Raw genomic sequence first — 16,212 nt, forward strand, 5'->3', positions numbered from 1 at the left:
AGATAGAGACAGCCAGCGAGAGAGGGAACACAAGCAGGGGGAGTGGGAGAGGAAGAAGCAGGCTCATAGCGGAGGAGCCTGATGTGGGGCTCGATCCCATAACGCCGGGATCACACCCTGAGCCAAAGGCAGACGCTTAACTGCTGTGCCACCCAGGCGCCCCAGGCTGATTATTTTTAAGAAACAACAGACACACTGAAAAACAAGTAGAAGTTACCCTTTTGTAGGAGAGGTTTACATACTATTTTAAAAAAAATAAATTTATTTATTTATTTATTTTAAAGACACAGAGCACACAGTGGGGAGAGCCGGAGGAGGAGGGAGAAAATCTTAAGCAGACTCTGTGTTCAGTGGTGGAGCCCAACATAGGGCTCCCTTTCAGGAGCCTGAGATCAGGGTCCTGAGATCAGGACCTGAGCCAAAACCAAGAATCGGACGCTTAACCAGCTGCACCACCCAGGCGCCCTACAAGTCTCCATTTTTAAAGATGTCTCCTCTGTACCGGGAAGAGGAGGATGGCTAAATCTCTAGAAACTTTTGTAATATGGAGAAGGCAACTGACTTAGACAGGCAGAACAACCATAGCCTTGTTTACTGTGCTTTGCCCCGTAATCTCCCATAACTGGCCCCCCACCTGGCCCTAGCATCTCTTGTCTTCAGCTGGAGATCATATCTAAGGTCGTGGCTTCAGCTATGTGGGGGAGTTACTCAGTTTTCCTGTGTATTTCCCATGTATACAGGAGGTATACATATTAATTTGTTTTTCTCCTATTAATGTTTTATTACAGGTAGTGCCTCAGCCAAGAACCTTAGAAGGGTAGAGGGAAAATTATCTTTCCTCCCCTCCAGTATTACGTGAACACAGAGGAGGAACACACTCAGCCTGGAGAGATCAGGATAAAGACTACCAGAAGAGGTACCCCTTATGTTGAGTCTTGAAGGACCTAAACAAACAGGGATTGGAAAGACAGGGCAGTCCAGATGGAACATATTTAAAGATTTAATTGTGGGAGAAATAATACACGCTGGACACTGCAATGGGCACAGGCCTGGGGAGACAGAGAAGAGTTAGATTATGAAGGATCTTACAACCATGCTAAGATGTTTGACCTTTACCTTGAAGACAAAGAAAGAGTCACTGAAATGTGTTAAGCGGGGTCCTGGCAAATGAACAGAATCGGGTTTGTGATTTCTGCAAAGGTTGAGGGACTGGCAGGAAGTGTTTAAAGTTGTTTTACAAAAACTTTTTTTTCCAGTCAGAGAATGTGGCCTGATTGATTGTAGGAGGGCTACTTACGTATGGGTGGATGGAAATATGTGCATGAGAGAATGCACATTCCTTCCCCTTGTCCCCAGCATCAGAACAGTTCTGGGGAATGATGGGCGTGGCCTGACAGTGGGCTGGAATGACCTTTCCCACCTGAGGAAGGAGCTCATATATAGTGTCAGCCCCAAGTCTTGTTATTGGACTGGGACCATGCTGTATCCCTGTGAACCACAGGTAGGAACTGAATAGTACAAGTGAGGCTTTTAGCCTTGGCTATGATTGGGACAGGCTTGATGGCTCTCATGGGAAAGACAGAAAAGTGACATGTGGAGAAAGAAAGGGAGCCAAGAGGGGAGGAAACTAGGGAGAATGCCTGCAAATTTATACCTGCCCTTTGAGGACAGATATTTGTTCCTAGAAGAATGGGAACTGCAAAAGAGCCACTTAACGAATGGAAGTATGTATGTTGCTTACATTTTCCGTAACAACTTGATAAGTAATAGACACTGGAGCTGTACCATTGAACAAAACAGACAAGATTCTGTTATTATGGAGTTCGCATTCTAGTGGGGATAGAGACAGGTATATATGTCAGGTGGTACTACGTGCTGAGAAATGAGGAGCTAGAGAGTAGGGGGCAGGCACAGTTTGCAGGTTTACATAGGATAGTCAGGAAAGGTAACCTGAAGGAAAAGGGAGACAGTCACGTGATTAGCTGAAAGCCTTCCAGACAGAAGGACAAGCAAAGGCTTCACTGGTAAGTGCTTGGTGTGTTGGCAGAAGGCAGAAGGAGTCCAGTGTGGGGAAGAGCCAGAGAAAAGCAAGGTAGGAGCTGAGGACAGCAGCAAGGTGCTAGATCATGAGGAACTTTTTATTTAACTTGCTTTTATCGGGGTGGTAGAGCAAATAAGCTGAAAATACAGATGAGTAAATCAGAGAACAGACTTCGAGACAAACAATATATTTGACATGAAAAAGAAGGAAAGGGTTTATAGGAATTCCAGTCTAAGGATTCATTTTTTACTGCAATTGTAATCTGATTTGATTGCAATGTTTTTCTAATATCTCTCACTACAAGCCCAAAAGAGAAAGGCTGAATTAAAATTTCAAAACTGAACGACAAATGCGAGGTGGGAAAAAATAACTATGAGAAGAATGCCATTTACTGTTACTAAGCACAAACGATAACACTGAAAAAAAATCAAAGGAGGCCTGAAAAATAGTACCAAATCCCAAAAATTCAGGCCAAGGGTTTACACAATTGTCTTATGTACTTAAAAACAATGCCACTGAAATAATTTTTGTGCGTGTAGGTGTGGTTGCAAAGGGGATGGGGTTGGGTGAGGTGGAAGTCACAGCCACATGGCTCTGATAAAAAAATATATCCTGTGCTTTGTGACTGGAGCCCTCAGTGGTAGATTCTGTGATGTGTCTGTCCTGATTGTAACAGTTTTAAGTAGGCCCATCCGCTTCCCTTTGAGCTAGCAGTCCATGTCAGTGCTTCATTGTTTTATATTATGTTGCTTTTTCTTAACCACTTCCTCAAGCGGGAGGGTACAAAATAGATCCCTAAAGAGATCTCCCAGCCATCCCAGGCAGCTACCGTAATTGCCCTAAGTTGTTCTGTTAATGATTTGATCCATCAGTTTTCTGGACCACTTGCTTGCACTGGATTTTTATTGTGGAGACATACTGAAGATCTCCTAAGCAAATGTCATTTTGTGGGGGAGAATGACCACATCCCACCCTCAAGGACAGCGTACTGCTAGCTCAGAGCAGCAAACACTGAATCTGCAAATAATGAACTTATGCATTACTTTGAGAACCAAAAGCAGGTGGACATTTTTTACACATCACTGAGACAAACTAAGGAAACTCCTTCCCTCCTTTTCCCACCATGACGCCCTGGGAGGGGGGGGCAGAGACATTAGCTGTTTCACCCAAGACTGATTATGAGCTAACTAACATATGTAAAGCCCTTTAAATTTGTGTTTGGCATATAGGCGCTGAATAAATTAGTCCTCGTTATTCTCAGCACCTAGCATACAGTTGTTGCTTAATATACGTTGGCGATAGGAGTGAATAAAGAACCTACTTCTGTTGCGTTCCTATTATCCCACCACTGGAAAACAAGGATTATGGTCACAGAGTTGAGGGTCGTAGTTGCTATGGCACAAACCTACTACCTGGTACACAACAGTTATCAGACTGTTCAAGGGGAAAGGTTGTAGGGGATGGAGAAGAGAGGCTACTCTTGGTGAGTTCCCTCAAAGCCTCAAAGCTCTAGGACAATACAGTCGAGCTCTCTAAGGAATCAAAATCCACAGGCCCCCCTCTCTGCTTGCTCTGAAGAGGGGCCGCTTCCTAAACTTCCAGCCCCAGGAATTCCCCTTATCCCAGCTTCAAGGGGCGGGAACAACCGGAATTTTTGTTGGGTCCGCCGCGTCCCGCCCCCTGCCCCAGAGCCCCGCCCAGCCTGGCGTCTACCACCCCCTCTCCCAAGGAGCTCCCCTCCCCCAGGAGCTCCCCTAGTCGCAGCCCGCGCCTCGCCCTTCCTTCCCATCCCTACCCCTCCCCTCCCCTCCCTTCCCCTCCCCTCCCTCTCCCTCTCCCTCTGACTCCCCCCCCACCTACTCCCTCCCCGGCCCAGACCTTCCGCGCGCGCCGCACTGTGGGGGGGGTGGGGAAAGCGCCAGGCCGGTGGCGGCGGCGGCGGCGGCGGCGGTCTCCCGGGGCACGCGGCCCGGCGCGGAGGGGGCGGGGCCTGGCGGGAGGGGGCGGGGCGGACAGCTGCTCGCGCCGCACCGGGACTGACGGCGGAGCCGGCCCGACCCCCGCCAGCTCGCCCGCCCCCTCCAGGGCTGCCCGACGAGTTCGTGCCCCCTCGGCCTGGTGCAGCCTGACGGAGGGGGAGTGGCCGGCTCCAGGCCGGCCGGCGTCCGGGGTGAGGCTGCCGGGGAGGGGTTGGGGGCGCCCGTGGGGCCGAGCATCCCTCCCCCCGGCCCTCTGGCCCCCGCCCCCCGCCCGCCCCCCGCCTCACGCCTGGCCGCCCCGCCCCGCCGTGACCCCTGGCCGCCTCCGGAGCCCGACGCGGTAAGTGCGCCTTCCTGCTCGGCGTCGGGGAGGGGGCCGCGGCGGGCCGGCCGCGCGACGAGGCCCACTCCCCGCCCCCGCGCGACCCTCCCCCGGGGCCTCGGCGGCCGGGGTCCCGCGGGGCCCTCCGGGGCACCTCCGAGCGGAAGGGTGGGCCGGGCGGGGACCTGCCCCAGCCGCGCCCGGGGCTCGAACCCCGGCCCCGCCTCCCCGCCGCGCACCGGGGGCCCGGAGCGGCGTGTGGGCCGCGCTCCGACTTGGGCAAAGTTGTGCACGCGGCGGTGCGGCCGGCAGGCTGAGGTTGGACTGCGTTGCTTTCTCCCCGCACTCTTCCACTAATAAAAGCAACTGGAAACCATTTCGGATTTTTTTTTCATTGTTGTCCTCAGGCTATCACAATCGCAGTTTTTATTTTAAGTAATTGCCTCATCCCAAAGAGTGGAGAATCAGAAAGGGACTTTATTTCAATAAAAACTGACGTGCCTGCTTGAAACTCCTGTGGGCATTTCAGTGCATACTCAGGAATCCAAAGCTGATGAAAAAAGTTTGTGGTCGCAGAGTAAAGCATTACTGCCATCTTTACTATCGTCCCATTTGATTTTTACAAATATTTTGGAATAGTTGATACATTCACAAAATTCGAAAGGTACAAAAGGGATATATATACAAAGCCTGTCCCCGCCTACCCCTGCTCCCCCAGCCGACCAATATTACCAGTTTCTTTTTTCTTCTCAATATTACCAGTTTCTAATTCATTCTTTCAGAGATTGTGTATATGCAAATGCCCTTGCTTCATTCTTTAAAAAGTGAAACTGTGGTATATTAAATGCCTGGCAGTTACTGGTACCCAATAAATGGTAATTCTCCTTCCCTTTAGAACACAATTTAATAAGTCATTTTGCTTTATTAGACCGCTAAAAGAACAATAATGACCCCCCCCCTGTTTTTAAGTATTTGAGGATTTGACTATGTTGTGAATAGGTATGTTCTGTTGGTGTCATAACTATGAAATACTTTTACACAAAGTATTTTACACAAAATACTTTTACACAAAGTATTTTACACAAAATACCTTTTACACAAAGGTAAATACACTGCTATTTTGGGGTAATGGGCATGTAGGGAAAAATCAGTATGAAACTAGTAAGAAGATAGGACTTAATGTGTAGAACATAGAGTTCCAAAAATGATTTGAAGCCACTTTGTGTTCATATGGTACAAAAGGATAAAACAAAACTAAATAAGAAAATTGAGACAGAGCAGGAAAAAAGGAAACAAAGTCAAGGGAAAAGATGACACCAAGTACATCCTACAAGATCCTGTACTAAAAGTGAGTCACAGTTTTGGCTCTGGGCTTCACAGCAGCCAGGAAAAAGGAGGGGGGGATTGGGGGAGTAAGTTTCAGTGTGTTTCTACTTACAGGATAAAAACAATCCAGTTCTGCCTAAGGAGGGCATTTTCTGGTGATGAGGCCTGAGACGAGCATTCTCTCATGAGCACTAATAAAAATGAAGATTAGATTGTATGATGCAGTTGGCAAAATCTTTAATAAATCCCTACAGGGGCGCCTGGGTGGCTCAGTCAGTTAAGCATCTGCCTTCAGCTCAGGTCATGCATGATTCCAGGGTCCCTGCTCAGTTGGGAGCCTGCTTCTCCCTCTCCCACTCCCCTTGCTTGTGCTCGCTCTCTTGCAGTCTCTCTCTGTGTCAAATAAATAAGTAAAATCTTTTTAAAAAAAAAATCCCTACAGAAAATAATGAATTTTGGACAGTGTTCTTCAATGTAGGGCAGTAATAAAACTCTAAAGATAAGTTCCCTGAAGGCTTAACTTGATCCATTCATAACATTTAGAATTACCTAGAACGGTATTTCCCAAACTGTGTTTTAAGAAATGAGCAATCAATAGTTTATTTCTTGAAATAAGAATCTAAACTCATATAACTTTGAAATAGCTGGGTTAGACAAATTTCAATAGTTTTTTACTCAATTTCTTGGCTAATGTGAAAGATGACTCTTTTAAAGGGGGTTATTTGGTGACCTTTTCCACATTTGACCATTGAGAACCATTGAACCTATAGAAATGGATGGACAGTCAGTCCTTCACGAGTATTTCTTAAACTAAGGTTTGATAAAAATTGGGAGAGCAGAGTTTGAGGTTAGCCAGTTTGGTAAGAACCAAAGTGAAGAGAATCTACAAGTCAGAATTTTAAATAGACTGTATGTCAAAGGAAAAGTCTGCCTTTCCCTGAGTTCTCCTCTAGTTCCTCGTTGTTCTGCCAGTTGCCAGTTTGATCAAATGATCTCTAGGATTTCTTCCTGTTCTGTGCTTCAGGGCACTCAGGGTCCTGAATTAGACTATGTTCAGGCAAGTAGAATTGCTTAAAGAATGACTTTAATTATTCTTGGAAGTAAACATGTGATTAACATGGATTTTTTTTTTAAATCACAACACTATTGATACTATTAATTTAGTATCAAATCCTGGAATTCTGTAGCTGTGAGACCTTACAAAGCATGATACATAGTGGAAAGAGCAAGGGATTTGAAGGCCGAAAATCTGGGATTGTGCCACTAATGTGTAGGGTTGTTCCCAACATGTTTATGGACCTCCCTGAATCTTTTTCCTTCTTTGTAAAATTAGAATGATAACAGCACACAGTTCTTTCAATAGATATTGAGGATGTAAGAGGTATTGTAGTAGCAAAACAGCTTTAAGGGAACAAATAAAATAATGGATCAAGAATCCTTTACTGTCTAAATTTTTTTTCACTCCTGAGTTCAGATGGCAAGAGTTTGAAAGGCAAGGAATAGCACCTCATTCAAACGTATTCAGTCCCTGAGTTTCAGAGAGCAGGTAGTGGGAGCTGAGAGAATGACGGATTGGTCCAACTATGGATCTGACTCCATTCAGTTCCTGTGTCTGGATTTTGAGAGCCTGGATGATGAGGTCCACCTCGATAAGAAAGTATTCTATAAACGATACAGTGCTCTACAAAATGTTACTACTCTGAAGACAAATCGAAGGCCAGAGCTATTCGTTTTTTTTTACTCCATAGGTGAGAGAAGCGTTTGCTGAATATGTCAGGTTAGGGTCAACAGGAGAACTCTGCTGCAGGTGGTCATTTGGAGCCCCAGTTTATCCGAGGCTCCATCTCAAAACATTCTTCCACATTGTTAGGGTGGGGGAAAGGAAGTAATGAATTGCGCTTGGCTCTTAACACTTCTACCTGGAAGTGAAACGTGTTAACTTCCGCTGCCGTTTTAATGGTCAAAGAAATCATATGGCTACCCCCAACTTCAAGGAGGTTGAGAAATGCAATTCTATCATGTGCCCAGAGGGAGGAGAACTGGAATAGTGTACCAGCAGTCTTAATGACTACACTAAGCAGGCTTTATAGTCCGGTGAGTTAGCAAAATCTCAATAAGTGAAATCCAAATTATGCTTTTAGTATTTGGAGCACAGAATACAGCATTTTTTTTGTGTGTACGTATGTGTTTTTTAATCATAGAATTATGCTAATGAGAATTGCAAAGAATATTTTTTTATTAATTGGAAATGAAGTGCTTTTGAAGACTCCATAATTAGACATACTATTTTGACCAAGTAGATTTCATTCTTTTCTAATTATATGTTCATTCAATAAACATTTTTTTCATTCTATAAACATTTAAATGTGTTAAATGTGGTGTGTATAAAGCACTATGTTAGATCCCGTGAGAATAAAAAGATGAATGGGAAGTTTACACCCCCAAATAAAATAACTATAATTGAGCTCTCTCTCTCTCTTTAAAACAACATTAACAGAATCTTTCAATATGATAAAAGCTGATTATGTATACACTTTGCGCTGACCACTGTTTTTGGGTTAGGGGTTTTTTTGGTGAAAAATTAAACTAACTTAAGCAAAAAGAGTGTTTTGTTAAAAGAAGGAGATAACTTTATGTCACAGAGTCCAAGAGCAGGGAGTACAGCTCAGTCTCAGAGGCAACTGACATCAGTAACAGAAAGTTAGGAGCTGGAGGGGTGCCCTGGTGGCTCTGTTAAGCATCTGCCTTCGGCTCAGGTCATGGTCCTAGGGTCCAGCTGGGCATCCAGCCCCCTGCTCAATGGGGCGTCTGCCTCTCCCTCTGCCCCTTCCCCTCTGCCTCCCCCTGGGCTGTGTCTCACTTTCTCTCTTTCAAATACATAAATGAAATCTTTAAGAAAAAAAAAAAAAGCTGGCCCTGCTTTCCTTCTCTACATCTCTATGTTATTTTGCTAGGGACTCTTTCTCTGTTGACCGGTTTTTTCTATTTTGCTTTTAAATACGTGTTTTAACTTAAGAATTCACACACTTAAAGGATACCTGCTAGAGCCTTTAGCAAGTCCAGAAGAACTAAAGTTTTTTTCTCAGTGCCACATCTTGGTTAGTTCTTAAATTAACCACAATCAGAGTTCAGAAATAATGGAGTTGACCCTAAAGTGTAACAAGTTAGGGTATTTTGCAACTTTGTAATAGAGAAGGAGGCAGTTCTAATAGTTTGGGATTCAAGACAGCTGTGATGCCATTGAAAGTTCTACAACACAATTAAGATCAGTTTGCCGATTCTACTGGGGCAGGCTGATTAGGATAATGGGGTAAGAAGGTCGAGTTGGAGCACTTGTAGCAACACTATCCCTTACCTGAACCACTGGTAAATGCCATCTCCTTTGGAATTCTTTCCTCCGTCCCTTCTCCCTCTCCCAAGGTACAGATTACTGAATTGTCTTAACTCTTACAAGTCACCTGCTTTTGATGCTGATGCAGGGCTCCCTGGCTTCTCCCCATGGCTAATAATGCGGAAAAAAGGGAGCATTCGATATACTGCCTTCTTTTGCTCTTTTCTACAACTGGTCTAGACTCTCTGGACATTTTACGCTTTCACATGCTGTTGCCATATCTCTCCACCAACTTCAACGTATTTTTTATTCTCAATAAATTTCCATTCTTTTTCTGTAAGTGTGTACATTTAGCTTCTCTTAGCAAAGTTTCCTTGCATTCTTTACCCATCCAGTATCTCCTTTCTCTCTGGTTGCAAATACCCATAGCTTCATCTCAGCAGATGGCTGAAGGGAGGTAGGATATGTTACCTGGAAGATGGGCTCCCCAGAAAGGGAATAACAACAGAGAGGTGAGTAAAAGCTGTGTATTTGATTTGTCAGGGATGTATATTAATGTAAAAGAGCAGACAGGGAGGAGTTTGGGTACAGATTGTAGGACATCTGGAACGTCATTCTAAGGCATTCCTTTACTCTTCTTGCCATGCAAATAGACGGGTCTTAATAGGCTTAAACAGAAAACTACCACAGGCTGGTTTGCTTAGAAGGATATCAGGAACCACAGCTTGCCAGCAAGACAGCATCAGATGTTCCTCGTCGGTGGTTGTGATCCTTACAGCGGGCCGTGTAAGCGGTTCCTGTAGCCATCTGGGAGTCCTTGCTCCAAGTGAAAGCTCAGCTGAAGGAGGGAAAGCTCACAGAAGGTAGATGAGGAGCTGTCTTGGTTTAAAAAAGTCTCGTGTCTCACAGGAGGCAATATGCCACACAACTCCATAGACTCAGCTTCCAGGGGCCCCCTGAGGGGTATGACAGATACAAGAGCCATCGCACGGAGGGAAGGCAAAGCTGTGGCTTCCTACGAGGTATTTATAGTTTGTTTATAGTTCCTTTGAGTCCAGATGCGAATTTACTAATCATTTTTCTATAAGCAATGTTGCCTAGTAACATAATTGGCATACCTACTTGTATCAGATCGTGAGGGAACAGGGCTAAGAGAGTTAGCTGAAGGTTAAATGCAGAAGGGAAAAAGATTTAACTCCACTCGCTTGTTTTACCCGTAGTGTCTTCCGTAGCCCTTTTCCTTTGGGAAGTATTCAGTACTACTCATTTTTCCTTCCTTTGATGTAGTGTGTTTTAACTCTTTTTATGAGAGGAAAAGTGTGAAATAGGAAGAGAGGTTGAGAGGAAAGTAAGACTGGAAAGATAGCAAGAACTACTAGATTGTTAGAAATACTGGTTTCCGAATTAAAGATCTTGGCTTTTATTGCACTGGTAGGTGATTGAAAACAAAAGTTTTAAGTAAAAGTAATGTCATGAATTGGACTTTGGGAGGTTACTTTGGCTATAGTGTGGAGAGTAGATGAGAGGAGAATTAGACTGAGGCTGATTGGTTCACTTTTACTTAATATTTGCCTTTCTTTGGGGAGATATTTCGCTGATAAGCAGAAAGAAGGACTACCCAATTCTCCTGCTCCACAGGAGTTTAGAATTGCTGGACAGATTCATCATGGTGCTTTGGAGGGGCCTGACCAATTTGTCCTAAATTTGTCATGTCCCCCTCCCTGCCTGGGGCTGGGGAGTTTGGGAGGACTTCTCTGACTAGCCTCCTGACAACATTGAATTAACACTAAGAAATAATTCTAGCCTCCACTGGTCTCCACTGATTGCCATTTGACTCACTGACATAACTCATTTTGCTTTTTGCTGGAGTTGAATTATAGCATGAGTCGGTGGCTTTTTTTTAAAGGTCTAGTTGTAGGGCAAGGCAGAGAATTTCTTTATAATGGTTAACTGGTGTAACATTTGTATTGATTAACTGTTTCTAATTACAAGCAGCTGAGAAACAGTGCTTCACATTTTTCTCTGTTGCTTACAGTGCCCTTTACTACCCATACCCAGATTTTGCTGTTCCATCTAATACACAGTTTATAAAATCTGATGGGTTCTGCAGCAGAATCAACTTGATCTGTGATTGGCTGATTATGTGTACCGAGAGCCCAGCTAATTTTGCTTGATTATATTTGTGTCCAGAGAGTACTGACTGGTTCCTTTATTCTTTCCATCACCATAAAGCTACAATAAAAGAAATTCTGGATTTGGTTCAGGTCAGTAAAAGACAAACTGATGGTTATCCAGCTTATTACTTTTTATGGCACGTAAGACAATTGGGTGTCACAGCACATGCCAGCCGTAAAGGATCAAGCAGGACTTTGTGGTTTGCCATTATCTTTATGGTATTTCAGTCTTCATCCTTGTGCCACAGCGAATATATACCAAAATTCACAAAATCTAAGAGTGGATGGCAAGGAAATCTTTTTCCCCCCCCTGTCATTAAGTTAAAGGGCTTTTTGAAAAAGTAAACCTTTTGTTATAATTACACTGTGGTCTTCCTAGTATCAACTGTGATAACTCTTACAGATGAGGGTTAAAAAGGCCATAAAATATTAACTGATTTTTAAAATGTTGCTTGCTTTACTACCAGATACTAGTACCAATAAGCAGTTGAGGGATGAAAAGGTACTTTTGATATATATTGATGTGGGTCAGCACTTTGCCGTATAAGAATTAGTGACAGAAATTGGGAAGGAGTCAAGTGGGGAGAAATCTGGGAGGCTCCTGTACTTCAGGAATAAAGGCCGCTTTGGCATTTAATTGCAATTATGATGAACTTAGTATTTTGTTATATTAAGAGTGATGTGTTCTTTAAGGACTGGGTTGTTTTTTGTTTTTCTCTCTTTTAGTGCCTTATTTGCTTTTATTTTGGTCAGATCTTATTGGTAAAGAATGTAAGTCTTGTGCAAATCGACTATACTCTGAATCTGTTTCCCAGTTCGGACAATGGGGATAAATATGTACTCAACCTTCTCACAAGGTAGTTATGAGTTCCAAAAGAGAACATTTTATGAGCAAGAAGCGATGTGTTATACTTGAAAGTATATGGTCTTTAGAGTCAGTCCTGGCTTCACGTTGAACCCTGCTACTCAGTAGATACCTGTAACCTCGCTTGACTTCAGTGTCCTTATACATAAGGGGAGAGAGGAATGACCCCTGTTTGCCAGAGTGTGTGAGACAACGAAAGACCCATTCAGCGTAGGGACTTCATGTATTATGCGCATTTATGTACTTAGGAGATAGTAGCTGCTATTAGAAATCCAAATCCTTAATATTCGCACGTGCTCTTTACTTAATCCCATTTAACTGAAAAGAAAACTGAAGACCTAAGCGGTGATTTACCCAAATTTTACAGCTAGCTGGTGAGTGGCTTAGTTATTGACTCAAGCTTTCTGCTATATCACTTAGGCTACCATTAATAAGTAATAATGTGGGAAAATAACAGCAGAAGCACCCTCAGCTGGCTTCCTCTAAATTGATTCATAGTTTTAACCTAATGCACTCTCTTCTCTCTGTAAATTGTACTTACCGATCCCCAGGGCCAACCAAATACTCATGGCTAAATAGGATGCCCTATGATGGACACAACTCCATGCTTACCTAATGAGTTGGGTACTCACCGAAAGTTGGTTGTGTTTATTTACAAACCCGTTTTTAACAGTTATGCTTCTTCTAATAATTATGAAACATTTGTAAATGTGTTAATTAATGAGTATAAAGAAAAGAAAAGTCTTTTTTTGAAAATTAATTTGAATGCTCTGGGACATCTCAATGTAAAAGAATTCTTGACAAATTTGCTCTCAAGTTTGATGGAGGCTGGATAACTGTAAAACACTGGGAGGGGGCGGGTTGAGGGGTGGGTGGGTGTTGGAGATCATCAAAGTCTAAAGCAGTTGTCTGTTCCTGGGCCAGCTAACTGGCTCTAGACTATTAGTAGTTCTCAAGGAAGTGAGCTCACACTGAAATGTAAATTAGCCACATCTCTAAGCACACTGTTTTGTTCAGCTGACTTTTTTTTTTCATGGTAACACTTTCTCCTTGAAAGAAATGCATTAATTTACATTCTGGCACAAGCTTTTTATCTCACGGTGGACAGACCAGTGGTCTAATAGATTCTGTATTCATATTATTTTTGAAGTCCTTTTAAGTTCTCTCTCCTTTAATAGAAACCATAAATGGAAATCTTGGATGTTGGGTCATTGTGGGCATAGCTTCTACAAGAAAGAGAACCCCAACTCAGTAGGGGGCCCACATCAAATCTATGGCATTAACCCTATATGAAAAGATTTGCAAATGAGTGTATATGTATGTGTTTCAGTTAAAATCTTTAAGGATATGTGAATATAATTTTTACAGTTACTGACTTTTCCATTTAATGAACCAACTATGAGGTTTCATCTGACAAGGGGCTTTTATAGAGGTCCAGCTAGGCTGAAAATATATGCTTTGAACTTTCTATCCTCTGCGTGCCTCTGTATATCTTTACCATGCTGTATTGCAATTTTTAAATTGAATGTCAGTTCCTGATTTGTAAGTGTCTCAAAAGCCATGGTTCTTTCTATCACCTTCATAGAGTTTCCAGTCTAGGGAGGAAGGCAGACATTAAATAAATAATTTCAAGGAGATTATTGAGTAAATCTGAGCAGGTAGTTTGGGATGCTGTCTGATCATGTAGCAAGGAGACATGATTGAGTTTAAAGGTTAAAATTTACCTCATTTTTTTCACCTTGATCTTATGTAAGTGTATGTCACAGGGCTTTCAGGGTACACAAAGAAATAAAATTCCTATATTAGATAGCTTTTACCATGAAACAAGTTCAGTTTTCAGTGTATATCAGCATTCTCAACTGCTGAGCTTTTAATCCACTGTGTAGTTGACAAAGCTAAATCTCTTAGAATGTTACAACTGAGTTTAAATTCAATATTTATTTTAAATTTTCATTTATGGATTAAATCAGAAATATTTCCCAATTATTTTTAACAAAGTGAAAGATTTAACATTGTGCTAGAATCCTTATTTTGGATTTCAGATTGTATTCTTAGGTTGTTGGGGTTTTTTTATTACAAAAGCAATTTTGATGCCATGTGTTGTAACTAGTGGAAAGAATGGAAGGATAACCAGTGTTAACACCCCAGGGTCCATCTAAATTTCTGATTTCTTAAATAGATTGATATTTAACTCTAAGGTAGGTAAGACACCAGACCCCTATTCCTCTATTTGGTTGTTAGATACTTCATTAAAACCAAATTTATCTAAAGCTACACTCAATCTTCCTAAAACTGTAGCCTTCTTACCTCCTTCTTTATGTTGATGTTATCATTCTTTCAATCACCCAGGTTTGAAAATGCTGTCATCTTTGACTGCTTCCTGTCCATTTGCTGCGGACATTCTATATATAAGACAGAACTTACATATAATTACCCATATAACCCATCTCCCTTTCAGATCTTGTTGCTTCCAGCCAAGGTTAAACTATACCTCTTACCTTGAAGAGTTTTGTTTTTTTTCCCCCAAAGATTTTATTAATTTATTTGAGAGAGAGTGCAAGTGGGGGTTCAGAGAGGCAGAGGTGGAGGGAGAAGCAAACTTCCTGCCGAGCAGGGAGCCCCATGTGGGGCTCCATGCCAGGACCCCAGGATCATGACCTGAGCCGAAGGCAGAGACTTAACCGACTGAGCCACCCAGGCCCCCACCCTGAAGAATTTTCTAACTGGTTTCCCTACTGATGGTCTCTTCCCTCACAGATCTGTTCTTCACTGTTGCCAAATCTTTTTGAAGCATACCTCTAAATTGACTCAAGAACTTCATCCTCTCCCAGAGGTCATACTTCCTCCTTGATAATTCAGTCATGCTTTCATTCAAACCCTCAAACCCTGTTAGATTTTAAGATCTTTCAAATCAAGGTCTGTGTCATTAATTCATTTGTTTATTCTTTGATTTAAATTTAGTAAATATTTGGATGCCATGTACTATACAAGTAGTTAGGGATATAGTGGTCCCTGCCCTGATGGATTTTATTGTCTGTTTTCTCACCTTTAAGTTCTTTCTGCATACAGCACAAAGATGTGTTGAATTTACATAAACAGGATTTTTTTTTTTTTTTTTTGCATTTATAACATTTGCTTTTTATGGAGTTGGAGAGGAGGTACGGAATATCTGATACAGTTGTGAAATTAAAGTTTAAATTTCACATCTTTTCTAATCTGTGTAAATAATTAACTATTTTCTGCCATCATTTTTAAATGTTAGTAGAATTTAAGTGTTAGTAGAATTAAATTAGTTTTCTAATGTTTAAGCCAAATTCTGATAAAAGACCTATTTTGGCTAAATTTTTAAAGTATCCTGGAACATCAAACTTTAAAGGATTCTTTGAAATCATGTGTTGTAACTCATTCTCATAGTTGAGGGAAAGCTTAATTCTTGAAGTGTTTTATGTGATCCATATTATACACTTAAAACTACAGGAATAGATTCATTATAATTGATTATTCCACAACACAAATACTGTTGTCTTAAAAACACTATGTATGGGCCGCCTGGGTGGCTCAGTCATTAAGTGTCTGCCTTCGGCCCAGGGCATGATTCCAGAGTCCTGGGATCGAGCCCCGCATCGGGCTCCCTGCTCCACTGGGAAGCCTGCTTCTCCCTCTCCCACTTCCCTTGCTTGTGTTCCCTCTCTCGCTGGCTGTCTCTCTCCGTCAAATAAATAAATAAAATCTTAAAAAAAAAAAAAACACACACAAAATGCTATGTGAAGAGAGGTTCGTAAAATAATTACCCATATAACCCAGTTCCTCAATAGCTTTGATTTTATTGTTGAATGACGCTGTGCCTTTAAAAGTCACACTGTGGGAGTGCGCTCGTCTGCAGTCTATCGTAATGACATTTCACTGTTGCTGTTACAATGCTGAATAGAGTTGTCTCACAAATTTACAAACTACCCTTTGAGCAGATTTGCAGCAGAAATTGCCTGTGGACCCCTTAGTTACGTTTTGAAAAATGTATTCATAATTGGAACTTTTCTATTTTAAATAGTTTGAGCTGTATCTCAAGTTTAAGTAAAGCCAATTTATTAAAATAAAAGAGGTACCGAATATAATTAGATAATCACTTTGAAGAAAATGTTGGTCAGTCTGAAAAGACATCTGCTATTTAGCCATT

The 16,212-nt window shown here is 42.2% G+C and overlaps 2 protein-coding genes across 2 annotated transcripts in view; one reads left to right on the plus strand and one right to left on the minus strand.

Moving 5' to 3' along the window:
- Positions 1–1,923: 1,923 nt before the first annotated feature.
- Positions 1,924–9,045, minus strand: LOC130543212 (translation initiation factor IF-2-like). The gene is made up of 4 exons (XM_057309560.1): positions 9,024–9,045; positions 4,308–4,695; positions 3,920–4,217; positions 1,924–1,950 (listed from the first exon to the last, which is right to left on the minus strand). The coding sequence occupies exons 1-4, from the start codon at positions 9,043–9,045 to the stop codon at positions 1,924–1,926; spliced, it is 735 nt and encodes a 244-aa protein (XP_057165543.1).
- Positions 4,296–16,212, plus strand: part of KLHL5 (kelch like family member 5) — a 77,243-nt gene continuing 65,326 nt past the window's right edge. Inside the window, exon 1 of the mRNA XM_026508746.4 lies at positions 4,296–4,360. The gene's annotated coding sequence lies outside the window, so the exon portion shown is untranslated. The remainder of the gene's footprint in view (positions 4,361–16,212) is intronic.

Source organism: Ursus arctos, unplaced genomic scaffold (genome assembly GCF_023065955.2).
Source record: "Ursus arctos isolate Adak ecotype North America unplaced genomic scaffold, UrsArc2.0 scaffold_9, whole genome shotgun sequence".
NCBI classification, from domain to species: domain Eukaryota; kingdom Metazoa; phylum Chordata; class Mammalia; order Carnivora; family Ursidae; genus Ursus; species Ursus arctos.